Raw genomic sequence first — 19,678 nt, 5'->3', positions numbered from 1 at the left:
TGCAACCAGAGCCATCAAGTTCTTACACTAAGCCCCAGGGGGAGGGGAGGGGTGGTATAGCTAATGTAAAGGGGAGGAGAGGTTCCAACAATTTCACTTAATATTTATGGATGCTAAATAATGAGATTATAAATATGCAATTGTGCAATCAATCTGTGTTCAATCAGTAGAACTAGTTCATACTTCTCCATATCATAAAGAGCTAATGAAGTAAAACTCTATTACCAAAGTAAAAATTTAATCACCTGATACATGAACTTGACATCGTAGATTCCCTGCATCAATTAAAAATTAAAAATTCAAAGGGTTCGTACTTTGCATTTCTTGTTCAGTGTTTATAAAAGCACTAGCTTTGTGATTCCTAATGGTTTCTCTACATCTGTATAATCAATACTGTGGATAACCATTACCTTAAAAACAAGATCAGCGAAATATGATTTTAATAGTAATACAATACATTTGCAATGCAGTGCTATTATCTTCGAAAGTGTTTTACATTCATTCTCACTTCCTGTATCTGCATTCCACTTAACAGCATCACTATGCATCTGCATGTCCAAGCCAGAAACTGAAATAATGCTTGTCTCTTTCATTTTCAAGTTCTATCCACCGTACTTCATAAAAACTTCTCCATCCCAACCCCTCTCGCTCTCCATCACCATAGTTTTGGCCTCACCCTGTCTTATGGGACTGCTGTGGAGGCCTCTTAACTCACCTCCCACCCTTCGCCACACTCCCACCACTCAAACCTTCTATATTGCCAGTGCTTCTTAACACAAATTTGAGAGAGCATCTATCTCACCGAAAAAAACTGAAATGACTCTTTATTGTCAACAGAGAATAAAAGCTAATGTTCTTATACGCCATCCAACAGCTTTACGTCATTCACAGTGCAGTCCCTATCCACTATCCCATTCTCCTTTCCCTTTCCCCAGCAGGATGTAGTTGTAGACCCACATAAAACCACTTGTCATTTTCCCATCATCACAACTCTATTCATTTGCACTCACTGTACCCTCTCCCTAGAAGATTCTCCCCCACAATTTTCTAGCATATGATATCGTTGAAGGCCCAAAAAAAGAAGTTATTTCAGGTAGCTGCCATGGACAATTCTATAGAGGACATACTAGAGGAGAAAAAAACTTTCCAGCATCATACCTACCTACACTATAGTAGATTAGGAACAGCAGTAGTTGGAACTATAAACATACAGTCGAAGAAGGCTCTAGATTTAAACATGAACTTGGAGCAATTAATATATATATATATATATCTGTAACAACCTTGATGTCTGTAAGACACCAGCCAAGATTGGGTCATTATGGGCCATGAACCAGGTTGAATATAAAAAAAGGTCAGTAATGTTGCATAATGAGGATGATGGAAGAAAAGAAGCAGGACCAGAACCATGATATCTCCCCTACCCCTTCCTGGCTACAGGCTCACTAGTGCTTTTGTGAGGAAGGAGAAGCAACAGAATGATCTAAAGGATAAATCCTGGACCAATTTTGCTTCTCTTCCTTCTTATTTTCCACTCTTGGCAGATATCACTCATTAATCCCACAATTTTTCTCATCTCAGCACACATCTCTATGAGTTGGTGCATGCTCATAAGCATGTACGCACACGCACATGCACACACACACACATGCACACTCATCTGCTACTTGTTCCTGAGGTTCCCCAAGAGCACTACTCCCTAGTGTCTCATATATTTCCCTCCAAGTAAGCATAATAGAAAAGGAAGAGTGAGTGTGCATCCCAAGGGCCTATGGATATAGCCCTGACTGTATAATGCAGGAAATTTATTGAAAGTCTCATATTTAAAAACTTCATGTGAATTTACTCCTTAATGCATCCATTTTACTTTGTAATAAAAACTAGTGTTTTAAAAGGCTTACTATAGGAGAAAATTGACTTTGACTAGTGTGGCTTTGAGTGCCCTTGGTCCTTAGCCAGGTGTCTCCATCCCTGTTTGAGATTCACAGTCTGTCCGATTCTGAAAGCCATATGCATTCTCAGACAAGCAGTCACTTTGAGGAGGCTGCTTTTGCTTATGAACCAGGAATAATCTAGAGTCTTAAAGACAAATTCAAATAAAGAGCTATGTACTGCTTTGCCACCATTCTAGGAACCTAGAGTGGTGGCAAAGAAAACACACACACACACACACACACACACACACACACACACACACACACAGAGGAATGACTCCTTTTTGAAAAAGCAAGAAGGAAGAAATAAGGTTTTAAGCAGTGCTGTTCTCTCTGAATAGTCTTCCTCAGGCCTTATCCTGCTAATTTCTCATCCTTTGACACTCAGTTCCAGAACCACTTCCAGCAAAAAGCTTTTCTAATCTTCCCTCTGTTAAGATGTTTGACATAGCATCATGTACATACTTCTATCATTATTTCTCCACAATAAAATACATTTATTTCTTTATTTATCTCCTTCACTAGACTCTAAGTTTCTTGAGGAAAGAGGCTTTTAGAAACATTCTATCTACAATACTTAGCACAATGCCTGGCATGTAAGTGTAAAAGAATGAATAATTAGTTCCCATCTCGTTACCACTGTCCACCATGAGCACAATACATTATAAAATATTTTTGTGTGCCAACAGAATTTTAAAGAGCATAATGATTCACCAGTGTTTCTATTTTGCTAATCAAAGAGATCTTCTGAGCATGCCATAAATATAGTAAGTGGAAAGTATTTTTAAGTATTAAAGTTACCTGTTAACTTAGATCAATAGTGTTTTGGTTTGCTCATATGGGCTCAGACAAGTTTTAGCTAAAGGTATAATGCCCCAATATTTAAAATGTATGTGTCATTTCAAAGTCATTCACAGGACTATTGCATAACAATTCCATGCTTTTACTGTAAAATCATGGAATCCTGAGACAAAAGGAATATAAAGCATATTTGAGATAATCTAGTTCAACCTCCCACCTGGAAAATAAGCCTTCTTTTAAATGTCCCTGAGAAGTTATCACAGTCTCTGCTTGAACCCTCCCAGGGGAGAATGCTCAACTTCATGCTACATTCCTTTTTTTTTTGTATTATTGATTTCAGAGAGGAAGGGAGAGGGAGAGAGAGATAGAAACATCAACGATGAAAGAGGATCAAGAGCCCACAATCCAGGCATGTGCCCTGACTGGGAACTGAAATGTGACCTCTTGGTTCATAGGTCAGCACTCAACTACTGAGCCACACGGGGTGGGGCATCTACATTCCTTTTTGAGCAACTCGAACTCTTGACCCCACAGACTTTTCTTACCATATGAAGAGATAGCAACATACATACACAGGGCAGAGTAGCGAAGGGGGAAGCTGGCCCAGCTTACCCAGCCAGGCAATGAGGAAGGGAGCCCAATGGATTCTGACACTGAATCCAATTACACATCTCATAGAAAGACTTCCAGCCAGGACATCCATTTTACTTTGTAATAAAAAATAGTGTTTTAAAAGGCTTACTATTGTTGTGGCAGAAGGCATGGGAGAACGATCAGCTAGCACTCAGAGGGAGGAAAGTTTAACCTTTATTTCGCAGATCTGCTAGTCCAGGGGAATTCCGGATCCAAAGCCTGAAATGAACTCGTGGGGAGGCTCTGACCTATATCTCTCCTCCTGTGGCGGCCCCTGAGGGTTCCGCAGCTCCGCCCAAGTCAGTCTTGGCAGGGCCTTGGGGGCATGCTCCACAGCTCTGCCCAAGTCAGCTATGGTGGGGCCCTGGGGTTAGGCTCTGGAGCTCTGCCCAAGTCAGTCAGAGTGGGGAAGTAAGACTACAGTTTTAACCAGGTACTGAACTAGGTTGCAAGCCCTCCCTCGCCCCTCCCCTCCCCCGCTCCCCCATTTTCCTTTTCACCATAGGAGAAAATTGACTTTGACAAGTATGGCTTTAAGTGCCCTTGATCCTTAGCCAGGTGTCTCCATCCCTGTTTGAGATTCACAGTCTGTCCGATTCTGAAAGCCATATGCATTCTCAGACAAGCAGTCACTTTGAGGAGGCTGCTTTTGCTTATGAACCAGGAATAATCTAGAGTCTTAAAGACAAATTCAAATAAAGAGCTATGTACCGCTTTGCCACCATTCTAGGAACCCAAATCCACTGGTAAGCCCCATTTCACTGGAGCCTCTTTCATCTTAAGTAATTGCTCAGATTTCAAAAGGCTAGAATTGAATTGAAAAGACTGATGTCTTGCTTTCCACAAACTAATGACAGATTAATTGGCCATACCATTTCTACTATTAATAGAAAATGAAGCTCTATCTTGTAATGGTCACACCTCAATCAGCATCCCCTTTTTTGAGGACAGAGCTGCCAGGTGAGCCACCAGGTGCCAAGAAGGAGGAACTGTTAATGGCAATTGTGTCAAACTAATCTCGGAGCAAACTACTGCATTTTATTATGTAAATTCTCAGGATAATTGAATGCCTTATCAAGGACATTCATCCAATTAATTTTTAAATGTTAACAAAATTAATTTATCATCAGATAGTTTTAATCATAACTGCCTAGAATTGTTTTTTATTTTTTAAGTTAGCACTCTAGAGTATTTTTAAAAGTTCAAAGTGGTTTGACATTTGAAATTTTTTTGCTGCTATTCTTATACAAATGGAAGCAAGAATTTACATTGCAATTGATTTAATATAGATCACATGAGTTATACATAAAAGAGTTAAGTCCTACTTCTAAAATCTTTGAATAGTCATTGATTCACAAACTATTCTGTGAATAGTCTTATAAAATGTGTTATAATCCCAATATGGTATTAAGATCATTTTATGTAATCAAAGAAAAAAATGGAAATCATCAAATGATGAAATTCTGACACTGATTTGACCCTCTGCTAGGGATTATAGAGGCTACTGGAGATACAACACCTACCTCAGGGGACAGTCTATAGAGGGAGAAAGAAACATTAATGCACTCAGTACAATATGAATAAGGACATATAAGAAAATCATCATTGAGAGAAGCAAGATGGCGGCGATATAGGCAGACACGTTCTTTAAGCAATAAAAAAATTAAAAAAAAAAAAAAGAAAAAGAAAATCGTCATTGATGAAAGGATAGGAAGGACCCCAAATTCTTAGCTATTTTGTTTTGTTGTTGTTGTTAATCCTCACCCAAGGATATTTTTCCATTGATTTTTAGAAAGAGTGGAAGAGAGAGGGAGAGACAGAAAGAGAAACATCGATGTGAGAGAGACACATTGTTTGGTTGCTTCCCACACACGCCCTGACACAGGCCAGGAATGGAGCCTGCAACAGAGGTACATGCCCTTGACTGGAATTGAACCCAGGACCCTTCAGTCCGAGAACCAACATTTTATCCACTGAGCCAAACTGGCTAGGGCTTAACTGACTATTTTAAAGGGACCCTAAGAAGACTGTGGTTTAAATAAACATTCTTGAAAATACACCTGTGTTACCAGCTAGGCCTTGAACTCCAACATCTGGTCCCTCGTCCTGATCAACCAACCTAGTGGGATCTCAGTGGAAGACTCCTTTCCATGTCTACTTTAGGTTGTGGCTGGAAACAAACAGGATCATGAAAATGAGCTGTCACAACTACTCAGATTAACCAAATGATAGTGCAGTCTCTGCCATGTATTCAATAGGCCACAGGATCCTAAAGATAATTTTAAAAGGTATATAAAGTGTTTATCACAGTGCTTGGCTGCCTGTTACTAAGGGCTGAATAAATGTTAACTTCTTTCACTATTATCTATTTCCTCTCTTTGTCTTAATGATCTCCATTCCCCAATCAAAGTATAGAGTACATTTTTATACTGGAATATGGTAAAAGAAAAACCAGTTAATTCCCTGATGTTGCTCTCCAAACCACTGCATTTGTGAATCTCAATGTTAGTTGTGCAGAGAAGACTTTATAAATAATCCCTTATATTTGAGGGGAAACCCTGAGCTAAATTATTCTCCATTTAGATAAAGTTAATGTGAGTCCTTTGGAAAATCTCCTGAGAGAGGAAGAAACATTTCGGCCCACATTCAGGCCTGACTCAGCCCATTGCTTGATTTCATTCAGCCTGGGGGTGAGAAAGCTCTGGGAAGCCCTCACAGAACACCCAGAGAACAGCTCCGACCCTGACCCCCAGGGGATCGAAACAATTGTAAAGATGTGAAGTACAGCCCTAACTGGTTTGGCTCAGTGGATAGAGCGTAGGCCTGCGGACTGAAAGGTCCCAGGTTCGATTCCGGTCAAGGGCATGTACCTTGGTTGCGGGCACATCCCCAGTAGGAGGTGTGCAGGAGGCAGCTGATCCATGTTTCTCTCATCGATATTTCTGACTCTCTATCCCTCCCTCTTCTTCTCTGTAAAATATCAATAAAATATATTAAAAAAAAAAAAAAGATGTGAAGTACAATTTCACAGGGATATAAAGCCAAGAGCCCTGGTCTCACTCACTGTAGATTCTAAAATTTAGGAAAACTTTGTTATCTACTTCTCTTTTCTTCTTCTTCTTCTTCTTCTTCTTCTTCTTCTTCTTCTTCTTCTTCTTCTTCTTCTTCTTCTTCTTCTTCTCTTACAAATCCATTTATACATATACTAGAGCAGTGGTCAGCAAACTGCTGCTCTTTGGCCCCTTGAGTGTGACTCTTCCTAAGCCTTAGGAGTACCCTAATTAAGTTAATAACAATGTACCTAGCTATATAGTTTAAGTTTAAAAAATTTGGCTCTCAAAAGAAATTTCAATCGTTGTACTGTTGATATTTGGCTCTGTTGACTGATGAGTTTGCCGACCACTGTAACTAGAGGCCCAGTGCATGGATACGTGCACCGGTGGGGTCTGGCCTGCAGAGATCAGGCCGAAACTGGCTCTCTGACATCCCCCAAGGGGTCCTGGATTGCAAGAGGGTGGTTCTTGGGTGACCCATCCTGGAATCGGGCTCCCTCTTCTCTTCTCCCAATACTATGTCACTTTCTCTCTGTATCTGTCTGGCTTCTTTCATCTCACTTTACCCTAAGTTTGGCAGTAACTGATGACTTGTGGACATTTAGCTGCAAAATGCAATTATTTAGCAAACAGGTTTTACTTAGCCTGGAATCTAATCAGCCTAGGGCAGGACCCTGCTCAATGTCAGGCTCCCACCCAGGGCCCTTCCGCCCAGGCAGAATCCTGTGGCGGCGGGAACCTCCTTCTTCCCACCTGAGCTGCTCCTTCGCCTCCTTCCCTCCCTGGAGGTTGCCCGCTGGCGCTACTGTCCATCTGGAAGGAGGGAAGCTGCGGCCAGTTTCCCAGCTGAGAGTGGAAGTGGGAAAATTCACTGCCTTCACTGGAAATCGATATTAAGCGATGGGCAGTGCGGGTGCCAGATGATGGGGCCTCAGCCAGTAGGTCCTGCACGTCTCATCCTTTAGCTAATCTAGTCGAAAAGTTTCTGTAAGGGCCAGACCCACAACCTCTGCAATGGGCTAGAGACCCAGTGGGGAGCCAGACCCGAAGTGGGGAGCTAGTGGACTAAAGGGGTCCCAGCTTGTGAGAGGGTGGTTCTCGGGTGATGCTCCCCGAAATTGGGCTCCCTCCTCTCTGGTTCCAGGTGTGTCACCCGAGAACCACAGCTGCCAAGTCACTGCAACTCGGCAGCTCCTGCATTGAGCGTCTGCCCCCTGGTGGTCAGTGCTCATCATAGCTACCAGTCGGATGGCTGGACGGTCAGCCAGTCGGCCGGTCACTTAGGCTTTTATATATATAATTTATTTTGCTTCCTCGAAAGGCCTCCCTCCCTCTGGGTACTTTTTCTTAACTCTCTTTCCCCCTTTTTCATGTCTTGTTTTAATTCCCCTTTTTTTCTATTTGTGTCCATTCCTGGGGTGAAGCTTTCTCCCTCCCGCCCTATTCCTCCCCGTTGCCCCTCTCTTCTCCACCTTCACCTCTCTCCTTTGTGTCTCTTCTCCTGTCTCTCCAGCTAAGTATCCTCCTAAAACTCCCTTCTCTCTCTGGAAGATAAAGCTGATAGTTACCATAACCTGATAGTTACCTTGTAAGACAGTTTTATTTTTCCTTACGGTGCAGGCAGTGTGGTGCAATAGAGAAAGCATGAGACTTGAGAGTCTGGGTTCTTGTGATCCACCTATGTACCAACTTCCCCTTTTATGAACTGAAAGTTATGTTTCACAAGATATTATACAATAGATCATATCAATCCAATTCAATATCCAAAAGACATTTTCACACGAATGATCGCAGTGGAAATACAATAAATGTTAAGTAGTACAGGTAACAGTTGACCTTGATGTCCCCTACCTGCAGAATGAAAGAGCTTTTGTTATTGACCAATTGATAAAGGTTCCTTTTAAGAACCAATGTTCTTGGGAATTATTATAATGGTTAAATACTAGTAAGTACCAAGCACAGAGCAGATCGCTACACTTAAAAAAGAAAAAAAGGAAACACCAATAGCCTGAGGGACAACCACCAATAGTTCCCTACTCCTGACACATGTTTACCTTCAAGACAGGATACTTCTGGGCCTTAATTCTCTCAACAGCACATCACTTCTGTTTAAAAGTATTTTTAATTCCTCAACATTATTCATACAAACGGAACCAATTCTTACTTCTAAGACTTCTGGTATATAAACATCCAAATTATAAACAGGAACTGCTGGGCCTTTAAAAGATTATACAATTTCTGGGAAATACTACTAGGTGTTTGTTCTTTCCCACACTTCTGGGAAATAAAATAGAAGCACGTCTCTAATGCCATGGATCCAATTTAAAAAATAACTCACACAAACTCAGTTCTGATCATGTAAACATACTGGGTTGCAATTTACTCTTGTATTATTAATAACAAAAGGTTGCTAAACAGATTAATAGTATGCTAAGTAGCGGCAACTCCAAAGTTTCTATATATAAATGCGCTTAGAGGCCACAGTCTGACTTTGTATAGGAAGCCCTCTGTCTTTATTTTGATGATGTGTTCATACATAAATCAGAGTAGTATAGATTTTTAAAAATTATAGTATGCACACTTTACATAAAATTGGAAAAAAAAACATGAATTGTCCACATCAGGTGTTATTTATTTGTTTACTTACTTATTTATATATTTACTTATTTACTGTGGCTCTAGATGGCTGATAGGGATTACAGGGAGAATTAACATCTTCCCCACCCCAAGCATCTCCTGATAATAACAGTTAGTGGATGTTGTAACAACTGGTTCCAAAAATTTTAGCCATGACTAAAGTGTACACAGACATGTATGGTGAATAGACACATCACTTCCCTGGACACTACAAGTTCTCAAAGACCCACCATTTAGCTCTTCCCACAGAGTTGAGACTAGCAACTGGCCGTCTATATATAAATGCGCTTAGAGGCCACAGTCTGACTTTGTATAGGAAGCCCTCTGTCTTTATTTTGATGATGTGTTCATACATAAATCAGAGTAGTATAGATTTTTAAAAATTATAGTATGCACACTTTACATAAAATTGAAAAAAAAACATGAATTGTCCACATCAGGTGTTATTTATTTGTTTACTTACTTATTTATATATTTACTTATTTACTGTGGCTCTAGATGGCTGATAGGGATTACAGGGAGAATTAACATCTTCCCCACCCCAAGCATCTCCTGATAATAACAGTTAGTGGATGTTGTAACAACTGGTTCCAAAACTTTTAGCCATGACTAAAGCGTACACAGAAATGTATGGTGCGTAGACACATCACTTCTCTGGACACTACAAGTTCTCACAGACCCACCATTTAGCTCTTCCCACAGAGCTGAGACTAGCAACTGGCCATTGGAAGTGCTGAGACTGGGATCGATACATGTCTCCAAGTCCATACACATTCTCCCACCTCACGATAGCCAGTTTGGAAGAAGCCTGGCTCAGAAACACTTTGAGGGCCGAAACTTCCATTACAGTATATTCTTGAAACTAACAAAATAGCATTTATAGAATGTAGACTTTTCCCTCAATTTAGACTGTTCTTCCTCATAGTATGACTATATTGCTATTTTGCTGCACTTATTTTTATATCCTGGTGATGTATTTAAGTGTCACCTACTCTACCACATACCTGTGTGTATGCAAACACACACATATAATAAACACTTAACAAATATTTGTTAAATAAACAAATAAATGATTCAGTGAGATTTTATTGAGCCATAAAACTATCACCCCTGTGTAAACAGCAATCTATATGAGAGTCGCTGGAATGATTGATTTCTAAGAAATAGAAAGTTATTCAATTCTTCCATCCATGAAAAGCCTCTGAAAAATCCCAGAATTTGTGTAAAAAAATGGTGTTTGTAAGTGCATTTTCCTAGGCAGAGATTCCAAAGCTTTCATCCATTTCTCCAATGGGGGTCTGTGATCCTGAAAAGATTAAAAAAAAAATAGCAGTCTAATAAATCCTCTCTATTATATCCCTTATGTCATATAAATGACCAGCCAAACGATACTGGTCTACTTATGAAAGACTTAACCTACAGAGCTATATACTAGTCTGCAGATATGTAACATACCTCCTGTGACAAGAAACTCACCACCATGAGGCAGTCCAAACTACTTTCATATTTTGCAACTTAGCTTCTGATTGACCACAGCTCCACCCTCCAGAGTCACACAGAACATATCCAGCCCCTATGCCACTTGACAGCCCTTCATTTATTTTTACTTAGACAGCTGTCATGACCCTTCCTATCCTCTCGTATGCAGCCTGTACATCCCCAGTTCTTTCAACCTGGAGCTCTCAGTGCACTCAGGACTCTGCCCAACCCAACGTGGTGGCCCTCCCAGAGCCAAGTGCAACTCTCACATCCACGTTCTGTGAATCAGACTAACAGTTCATCACCTGAGGGCTGTTGGTTCTCCCAAAAACTCCTATAATTTTTTCTTTATCTGTTCTACAGTTTCACCATGACCCTCCAATTCTGTTCATGCAGTTTGTTTGAGGATCCTGTTGCAATGATCCCTGTCAAATGTCCACCTTGTAAATGTAACTGTTTCTTTTGGTTGAGGTTCCAATGAAGTTCTATCATTCCAACTTTTAGCTGCCATCCTTCACACAGCTTCTCTCTCTCTCACTTTAGTTCAGACAGGTTTTCATATAGGTTAATGCCTTATAAATATGCAACTTTGGCTACACAGTCTTTTTATGTTTCTCTTATGTTATAATGCCCAGAGTTTTTAGCTGCTAGAAACAGAAGTGTTAGTCCACTTATGAAAGACTTAACCTACAGAGCTATATACTAGTCTGCAGATACCTCCGAGCCCACACAGTGGGAGGTGGGGTGCGGGGCTGGCTTTCACTGCCATGCCCTGTAAGAGGCAGCCTCCTCCAAACGGACTTCCATGCATACCTGGGACCGCTTCCTGTGGCCATTGCTTCCACTACGCAGGAGAACCCAATAGACCCCTTCTGCTGCCCGCTCCCTCCAGCTGGCCGCACAGGCACACCTCAGCCCTGTTCCAGTCACAGATCACTCTTGAAAAGATGAGGAATGGAGCTGGACATCACTCCAACTATACTCCTCAGAGCCAAAAATATCTTCCAGTGTGGACTGCCGGAACTGAATTCTCCCCACTCCCATTCCTCCTCGCTCTCCTGCCATTTCCCACTGATATTTGCTGAGGTCCCGATGACCAAGCAAGCATTTTCTATTAAACCACTGACGTAGCATGCTTTTTTTCTCGATCTAGGCCTCTTTTGCATCTGACAGTGCTCACCCATCTTCCAAGTATCAATATATTGCAAATATATAGTTACTCGCAATTTGCATGTACCTCCTCGTGTTACTTCATTTCACCTCCACAACAGCTCTGTAAGACAGCCAGGACAGCAGTACCATCCCTGTTTTACATACGAAGAAACTGAGACATCAAGCAGATGTGCCCACATGGACATGATGCTAGGTGCCAAAGCAAATACCAGAAAAATCTGCCTTCTCAGGCAGGGTTCTTTCCATACCAAGCCATCTTGGCTTCCATGATACTATAATGAATAGTTACCATTTGATTGCCAGTTACTCTACCTGATCTAGTCTTGTAGACATATACTTACTACAGAATCTGAGGCTCAGAGAGGTTAAATAACTTGCCTAATGCCACTCAGTTAGTAAGAGACTAGGAGGTCTTGCTCTGTTGTTGGCCCCCTGTTCTTCCCATACTACAGAATCTTTCAAAACCCTAATTTATTCTATGGCTGCTCTTCTAACTTTCTAAATCTATACCAACATAATTATATTTTCATTTCCAACATCTATTCCTTTATCTACCATGCCAAGTGGAGATTTCCACTCACATGGCTTCCCACCATTTCAAGCCTCATATGACTAAAAATGAATTCGTATCCTCACCTCTCTAACCAGGCCCCCCTCCCATCTCTGTAGTACCAGCATTTGCCCAGCCACAGCGCACAGAACGTTAGAGCTGATTCATTCCTCTCCTCATCCCCCATATACTGTCAGTCACCAAGTTCTACTGGATGTTCTTGTGAAGCCACTCATTTTTCTGCCTCTTCCTTCCCACTGTTACTTATTCAAGGCCCTGAAACTGATGCTATTGGGTCAGCTGTCTTTCAGCAAAATGTGCAGTTTTCAAGATCCCGCCCCCACTGAGTTCATCTTCTAAGCACTGTTTCACCAGTCTTCCTTTTTTTTTTAATATATTTTTTTATTGATTTTTTACAGAGAGGAAGGGAGAGAGATAGAGAGTCAGAAACACCTCTCCTCATCCCCCATATACTGTCAGTCACCAAGTTCTACTGGATGTTCTTGTGAAGCCACTCATTTTTCTGCCTCTTCCTTCCCACTGTTACTTATTCAAGGCCCTGAAACTGATGCTATCGGGTCAGCTGTCTTTCAGCAAAATGTGCAGTTTTCAAGATCCCGCCCCCACTGAGTTCATCTTCTAAGCACTGTTTCACCAATCTCCCTTAACACAGCTTTATATTACTTCCTCCACATATACAACTTCAAAGTGCCCATAATCCATAAACAAGGAGTCTAGAAGTCTCATATGCAGCTTTCAAACCCCCTCCCCCTGAACGTGCCTTCCCTTATCCATCTGGGCAGGTTAAACCTTATTGCTTATCGTTATTGCTAAATTGCCTTTCTGCTCACTTCTGCTTATCCCTCGTTTATCCACCCTTTAGGTGTAAGTCACACTTGACCTCTTCCAAGAGACCAAGTATTCTGGAACCCATAAAATCATAAAACTCCTGCAGCACTTACAGCTTGCACCATCTATCCAAGCACCAGGCTGTTTTCTGACTCCAGTAGTTTATTTTTGCTTTATATGACAGTAAACTCGAGAGACATGGAGGAAAGGGGGTATAGCTCATGCTCCTCTGTTCCCCACGACTCCTAGCAAAAATGCCACGCATAAGGAGGAGGTTCAATAAATCGCTGCATCTTAGGTATGTTTCCCTGGATTGAGGTCTGTGAGTCACCTCATGGGACCTTGAAGCAGGTAGGCTATAGACCACATTTTGAGAAGTCTTGATTTTTCATGATCAGTTGAAAAAGTCATGCCAAAGGTAGATAAGACATTGGTGTTTATTCTTATGCTCGTCAATAGATCAGCAATAACTTGAATACACACAATTTTCTGTTATCTAAGAGTTGTTGTTGTTGTTTTTTTAAAAAAGAAGATTTGCTATGCATAAAACAAATTCCAGGTATTTTGAAGGACATGAGATACTCAATAATTCCTCACATTCCAGAAGCAAAAAGTTGATGTATAACTGGTTTTATGCAGTAGATGAAATTGAAAATCAATTTTTAGATTGGATGCGAAAGTTAGAATGCAGAACTGTTCCAGTTAAAATGTAATTCATTAGGCAAACCAGCAAATATTTTATAATGAATAATCTGACATAAATATACAGATAGTAAGGCAGAGAAGTAAACAAAGATTCAAATTATGCTTTTAGCTTTACAGAATTGTTTAATGTATTTCCAAAACATTTTAGAATATGTTGAATATTTATGGAATTAAATACAGTAGAAAAAAATGAAAATGAAAGTTGAGGAAACAGAATAAAAGAGATGCTTGCAGATACGTTTCACATTTAGGTTAATAACCCACGCTGGATAAAATTGTGCAGTTCTGAAGAAACAAATATGTTACATTATGGAGTTTTTTCAACAATGGAGAACTAGAGAAAGAAGGCCATGATTTTGTAGAGTGCATTTAAGGTAGTCAATTTGAAGTTAACTATGGTTTTTATGATGTACACTATTTCTGATTTCATTAGTGTGCTGATCACTTTTGAGACATATGCCTATGGTAACAACCACACTGTAAAGTTAGGGTATTGTTTTATTTTAGGAAGATATAAAGATCTTGGTATAACTAATATCTTTCTATCTAAATTTCCCCTAATAAACAGCAACTCTGCTTTTACTTGAAAATCGGTAACTGAAAGACCTATTACTTTTCTGGGCAGTCCTAATTATTACAACTTTCTCCTTCATGACACAGAAATCTGCTCCTGATTTACCCTCCAGTCCCAGCTCTGCCCTGCAAAATCACCCGGGCCAAGTCTTTCTTTGCTTCATAGGAGTTCACGTAGTATGTGAACTTAACTTTCAGATCTCCTTGAATTCTTCTTTTCTTCTGGCTAAAAATTCTAAATTTCTTCAGCCATTTTTCAAGTGGCATTTTCTCTAGAAGCCTCACCAATCTAGTCACGCTGCCCTCACCATTTTTTAGCTCACTGACATCTCACGAAGTATGGCTCACATCATTTAGTACAAGACTCTGATGTTGACCCGCCTAGAACAGAATCTAGGGAAACTACCTCATCTAATGTGCACCCAAGACTTTCTATTAATACTACCAAAAATTGCATAAGCTATTTTAGTAATTGCACCATAGCACTAGCTCATATTTAGTTAATGACAACCCTCAACGTTCCCATCCCCCACAATAAACTATTTTAAGTAGTGTCTCCTATGTTCTGTACATATTAAATAGAGACTCTATAGTTGTGACTTTACATTTACAATTTTACAGGCAACTATTTGTCCGTCCCCTCTAAAAATCCCTAGCTTTTAAGCCAAGGCAGCCCTGTCCTTTCCTAAAGATATCAGCACCTGGTTCACTGTCACTTGCCAATCTCTGCCATGGTTCTTTGTCATATCAGTAATCAGAGGCGATTATTTCACTCCTGGCCTTGCCGTTTTTCTGGACTCCATTCCTCCAATGACCTTGTCCTCCACTCCATCTCAGTCTCCCACTCCCCTCAATGACTGTATCCCCTTCTTAACCCATCCCAAACACCTGTTCTTTCACTGCCCTCTCTACTTTACAGTGCCTTTTCCAAAGCTCCCTTAGTCAATCATTTATTTTAACTTTAAAAGAAAAGCACAACTAACTAATCCAGAGATCTTTGAGTAATATTCAGCCACAGCTATTTTTATGAAAAGAATAGAATTAGATAGATAGATAGATAGATAGATAGATAGATAGATAGATAGATAGAATTTATCTCCCCCCCTCCTACCCCCAGCTATATTATCTGAGCAATCCGTGCTCGTTAGATTATTACAATGCCCTTCTAGTCTAGCTTCCAGCAATGACTTGAGAATGAGGACAATAAATGTGACACAAAAGCAATTGTTTAACTAAACCAAATACTAATATGAAACAGAAAGATGCACATGTTCTAGGAAACCACAACCTGTGTTTAGCACAGATTCTTACCCAAAGGAGGCATTCTTATTGATTTTTCACAGAGAGGAAGGGAGAGAGATAGAGAGAGTTAGAAACATCGATGAGAGAGAAGCATCGATCAGCCGCCTCCTGCACATCCCCACTGGGGATGTGCCCGCAACCCGGATACATGCCCCTGACCGGAATCGAACCTGGGACCTTTCAGTCCACAGGCCAACGCTCTATCCACTGAGCCAAACCGGTCTCGGCTAGCACAGATTCTTACCCAAAGGAGGCATTCAATAAATGTTGACTAAATTGAATTGATAATAAAAACTTTCCATAATCTGTGCTATCCAGGATGGACCGAATATTGAGCAAGATAATCCACAACTCTTCTCCAAGCCCTCAGAATAAGACGTACATGGACAGCCTAGAAAAAAAAAGAAGGGGGCAGGAAGGCCTATAGTATATTGGCGGAGCAATGAGCAGGATAAGTTTCCTGGAATAGTAAGTTCATGAAGAGGAAATTATGCTGGAAGCCTTGATAAAATTTATCTATGCATTTTAGGATATGTGACTGTTTCTACATTTTAATTTAACCTAATTTCAATTCCCTATATGAAAGGATATATAGTGTACTTACTGCCAGAAATGTTATTTATTATATCCAGAGGCTATATCCAGAGAAATAAAGTGCATTAGAAACTCTTTTATTCTTCTTATATGGTCTGTAATATATTCTAAAAGCAAATGAAGTGTTCCTTCCCATTTCAATAGAACTGATGTTTTCTCAAAAGATGAAAGAAGACAGAAGATTGAGATTATACCTTCTGAAAAGGATTACTGGGAATGACTCTGAATAAAAGTGGACACACGTCTATCAAACACATCCACAAATGAAGACAGTCAATCCAACCTCCACACGAAGTTTAGATTATTGGTAATGTGTATTGTACAGTGTATTATATTAAATGATATAAACATAGATATATAATCATTCTGAAAGCTATGTAAATGATTATAGACTAAGAATAGTTTTTCTAATAGAGTATCACAGTCAGCATTTGAAAAATATAAATTTATGAGCACTGTGGTCCAAGTAGAAGGTAAATGAGGAAAATCCCTTTTTTACCAATCATCTAGAAATTTAAGTCAAATTATCGATAACTCAATATCACTGAAACAAATCTTACTGGACTGATTTCTCTACACCATTCACTACTTTGTTCTTTATTTTGCCCTCCAAGCATGAAGCAGTCCATGAGTTAATTTCCAGATCAGCCAAGGAGTTAACTTCTTACCACTGCATTTTGATCAAATGGTCTATTTTAAATTCTCCCTTTAAACAAAGAGCCATTCTTCTATCCTTGTGTTATTGTATGCTCCTCTTGAATAGTCTCCAGGAATAACAGATCATGAAAAAAAAAAACCCACAGTTGCTCTTAACATCCTTTGTATAAAGTTATTAGATGATGGCACTGATTCCTGATTAACAACTCCAACACGCTGTAGCCTACACGTGGTGTATTAAAAGTTCCCTTGGCAACAGACATCATTTTGCATGCCCATTATAAATTTTAAACATGAAAAATTAAAGAAAGTGTTACTTTTCATTAAGAATGTTGTACCACAAAAGGGACAGAAGCAATAAGACTACCTAAAAATGGGAGTGCTGATGGAAGTGTCATAGTGTGGCTTTAATGATGTTTAAACACGTATTCATTTTAGGACACTACTGAAAAATATTTTTGGAAATGTTTCTTTAAGAACTTTAATTACCATTAATGTTTAAAAATAAATGATAGAATCTCTGTCCAGATGACATGATTGGTGGTGTTTTTCAGGGGAAAAAAAGTTTTAAAAACATCAATACCTGCCTTACATTGTGTAATTCCATCTGAAAAAGAAACAAAATCTGTTTACAGTGCATCAGGACAAAATCTAATTTACTTCTTAGTTTGATTTGAGTCCCAAAGAGCACCATTCTCTTAAAAAGGTAAACAGTGTGTTTCATAGGCTTCCACTGGATTTTATGTCTGATAAAGTTAAAGATACACCTGCTGACTTTGCTTATAGCAACAGAACTGCCAAAATAACAGACAAGAAAGCTGGCCCAGATTCTACTTCTATTTTTCAAGATCTAGTTATTTACTTAGGTATCATTTTTGGCACCTGGGTCTCTTATAACAGTCCATGCAGTCTACCAAATAAGAAACATACATGTTTAAAACATTAAACAATAGACAGTTATATGAGAAATTCCTTCAGAAATAACAAACTAAAAAATTCTATATAAATATGTGCTATAAGATTTTATCTCTATAAAGTTAGTGCTCCTGTTCCCTCCTGTCATTTTCCTCCCATCCAGACTTAACATCATGTTTGATTTTGTTAGTGTATTTGTTGCCTAGGATAGGAAACCCCTATGACAGCTAACAAAGTCTAATATTTCTACAATAATAATTATGATGATGATGTTGAAAACTGCAAATGCCTGCTTTGAGACAGTGGGAGATGTTCTAAACATTGTATAAACAGCAACTCATTTTAGTGAATAGTATGTTACTGAACACTGGGCACGGGGCTTCCTTTCCCTAATTCACCCAACCCTGGAGACACTAATGGGAGGTAGGCCATGTCTATAAAGAAATAATTTACTTTGATGATGGTGGATAAAGGTTCTGAACCATGAGCTACCCTCATCAAAGAATGGTAATGGTAACCCAACAAAAGTGGTACCTTTATTTACCTATTATCTTTTGCCATCTTATTTTGCAATGATAAAGAGTTTTGTTTTCACTTTACTTAGGGCATATAATAATTAACATAGGACAAGTGGGTTTTTCAGATTTAAGTCTTTCTTTTCTTTTTGTTTTTTGCTTGTAAGATGGTCGCTTTTTCTCTTCCCTTCAGAATGTTGCCATTTTATTCAACGCATTCCCCAAGCCTCCTTCTCTCAGCTCACATCTTGTACTGGAGCAGAGTTAAAGCTGCCTAAGGCCACACCAGGAGACCAGTAAGAGGCGGTGGCTTAAGAAAGGGGTTCCCCTAAATCAGCTGGCAAGAGTGTGAAGGCCATTCCCCCCGCCTTTCCCCTCGGCTGGGAGCTCCCACCACCCCAAGCCTGGGAAAGCTACATTTCCAAAACTACACACTCCCATTCCACCACAACAAAGCTTTCTCAGAGCACACAACACAGCACCCTCTTCCCCAGGCCCTAGGAAAACAGCGCTCCCAGGCAGGCGGCTCCTCCCCAGACGTGCCTCCCACAGCCCTGGTCCCCTCGGGGCACCCAGGCGCTCTGGTTCGGAAGTGGGGGAGTCAAGCCATGGGAGGCTGAACCCAGGGCGATTTTCAAAAGCCCTGGAGAGTCCAGACTGCTGGTAAGCTGAACCTCACCCACTCACCACCCAAGTGGGGTCACACCACAGCCAGGCCGGCCACTTGAAGGGGTTGCAAGTTTCAGTGCTCCCTGCAAGAGTCAGGGTTCCCTGCATCCGGGCAGCTGGGCCGAAAGGCAACCGCCAGCCCTCTGGCAACGCTGTCCCTCCTGAATTAGACATACACACCCTGGGATTTCTGTTTCCTGCGCAGAGAGAGGGAGAAATGAAGGATGGGAGGGGGGACCGGGAGGGAGTAGGGTGTGGCAATTGGTGGAGGGAACGGGTAAGGGCCGGTGAAAGTCACCTCTCGGCCCGGGACAGAGCCGGGGAAGGGGCAGCGGGTCTGCCTGCCGCTTTGTTGTAGTCGTCCCAGTCGCTGGCGCGCACGCTGCAAACACGCCCCCAAAATCGGGGCCACCGGCCAAGAGGCCCCTAACAGCCCCAACCCCTTGGCCGAAGGAGGAAACTTGTACACAGGCACTCCAGCACCAGGTGCTGCGGTTTGCCTCTGAGGGCCATTTTAACAGCCAGAATAATGATGATCATTAAATAAAAGAATCAATAGTATTTTGTTGTCTTTCCAAGTCTTTGGAAAAATGAAATTCAGGTTTTCGACGGATCCGCTAACATTGACAGCCCCCTGAG

General features: G+C 40.6%; 1 protein-coding gene across 1 annotated transcript in view; it reads right to left on the bottom strand.

Annotated features, from left to right (window-relative positions):
- Positions 1-19,678, bottom strand: part of RTN1 (reticulon 1) — a 198,320-nt gene that overhangs the window by 176,915 nt on the left and 1,727 nt on the right. Inside the window, exon 2 of the mRNA XM_014545954.1 lies at positions 19,338-19,465. Coding sequence (XP_014401440.1) covers positions 19,338-19,465 — 128 coding nt within the window. The remainder of the gene's footprint in view (positions 1-19,337; positions 19,466-19,678) is intronic.

This window comes from Myotis brandtii, unplaced genomic scaffold, assembly GCF_000412655.1.
Source record: "Myotis brandtii unplaced genomic scaffold, ASM41265v1 scaffold423, whole genome shotgun sequence".
In the NCBI taxonomy this organism is placed as follows: domain Eukaryota; kingdom Metazoa; phylum Chordata; class Mammalia; order Chiroptera; family Vespertilionidae; genus Myotis; species Myotis brandtii.
This window is presented reverse-complemented; position numbering and strand designations above follow the sequence as displayed.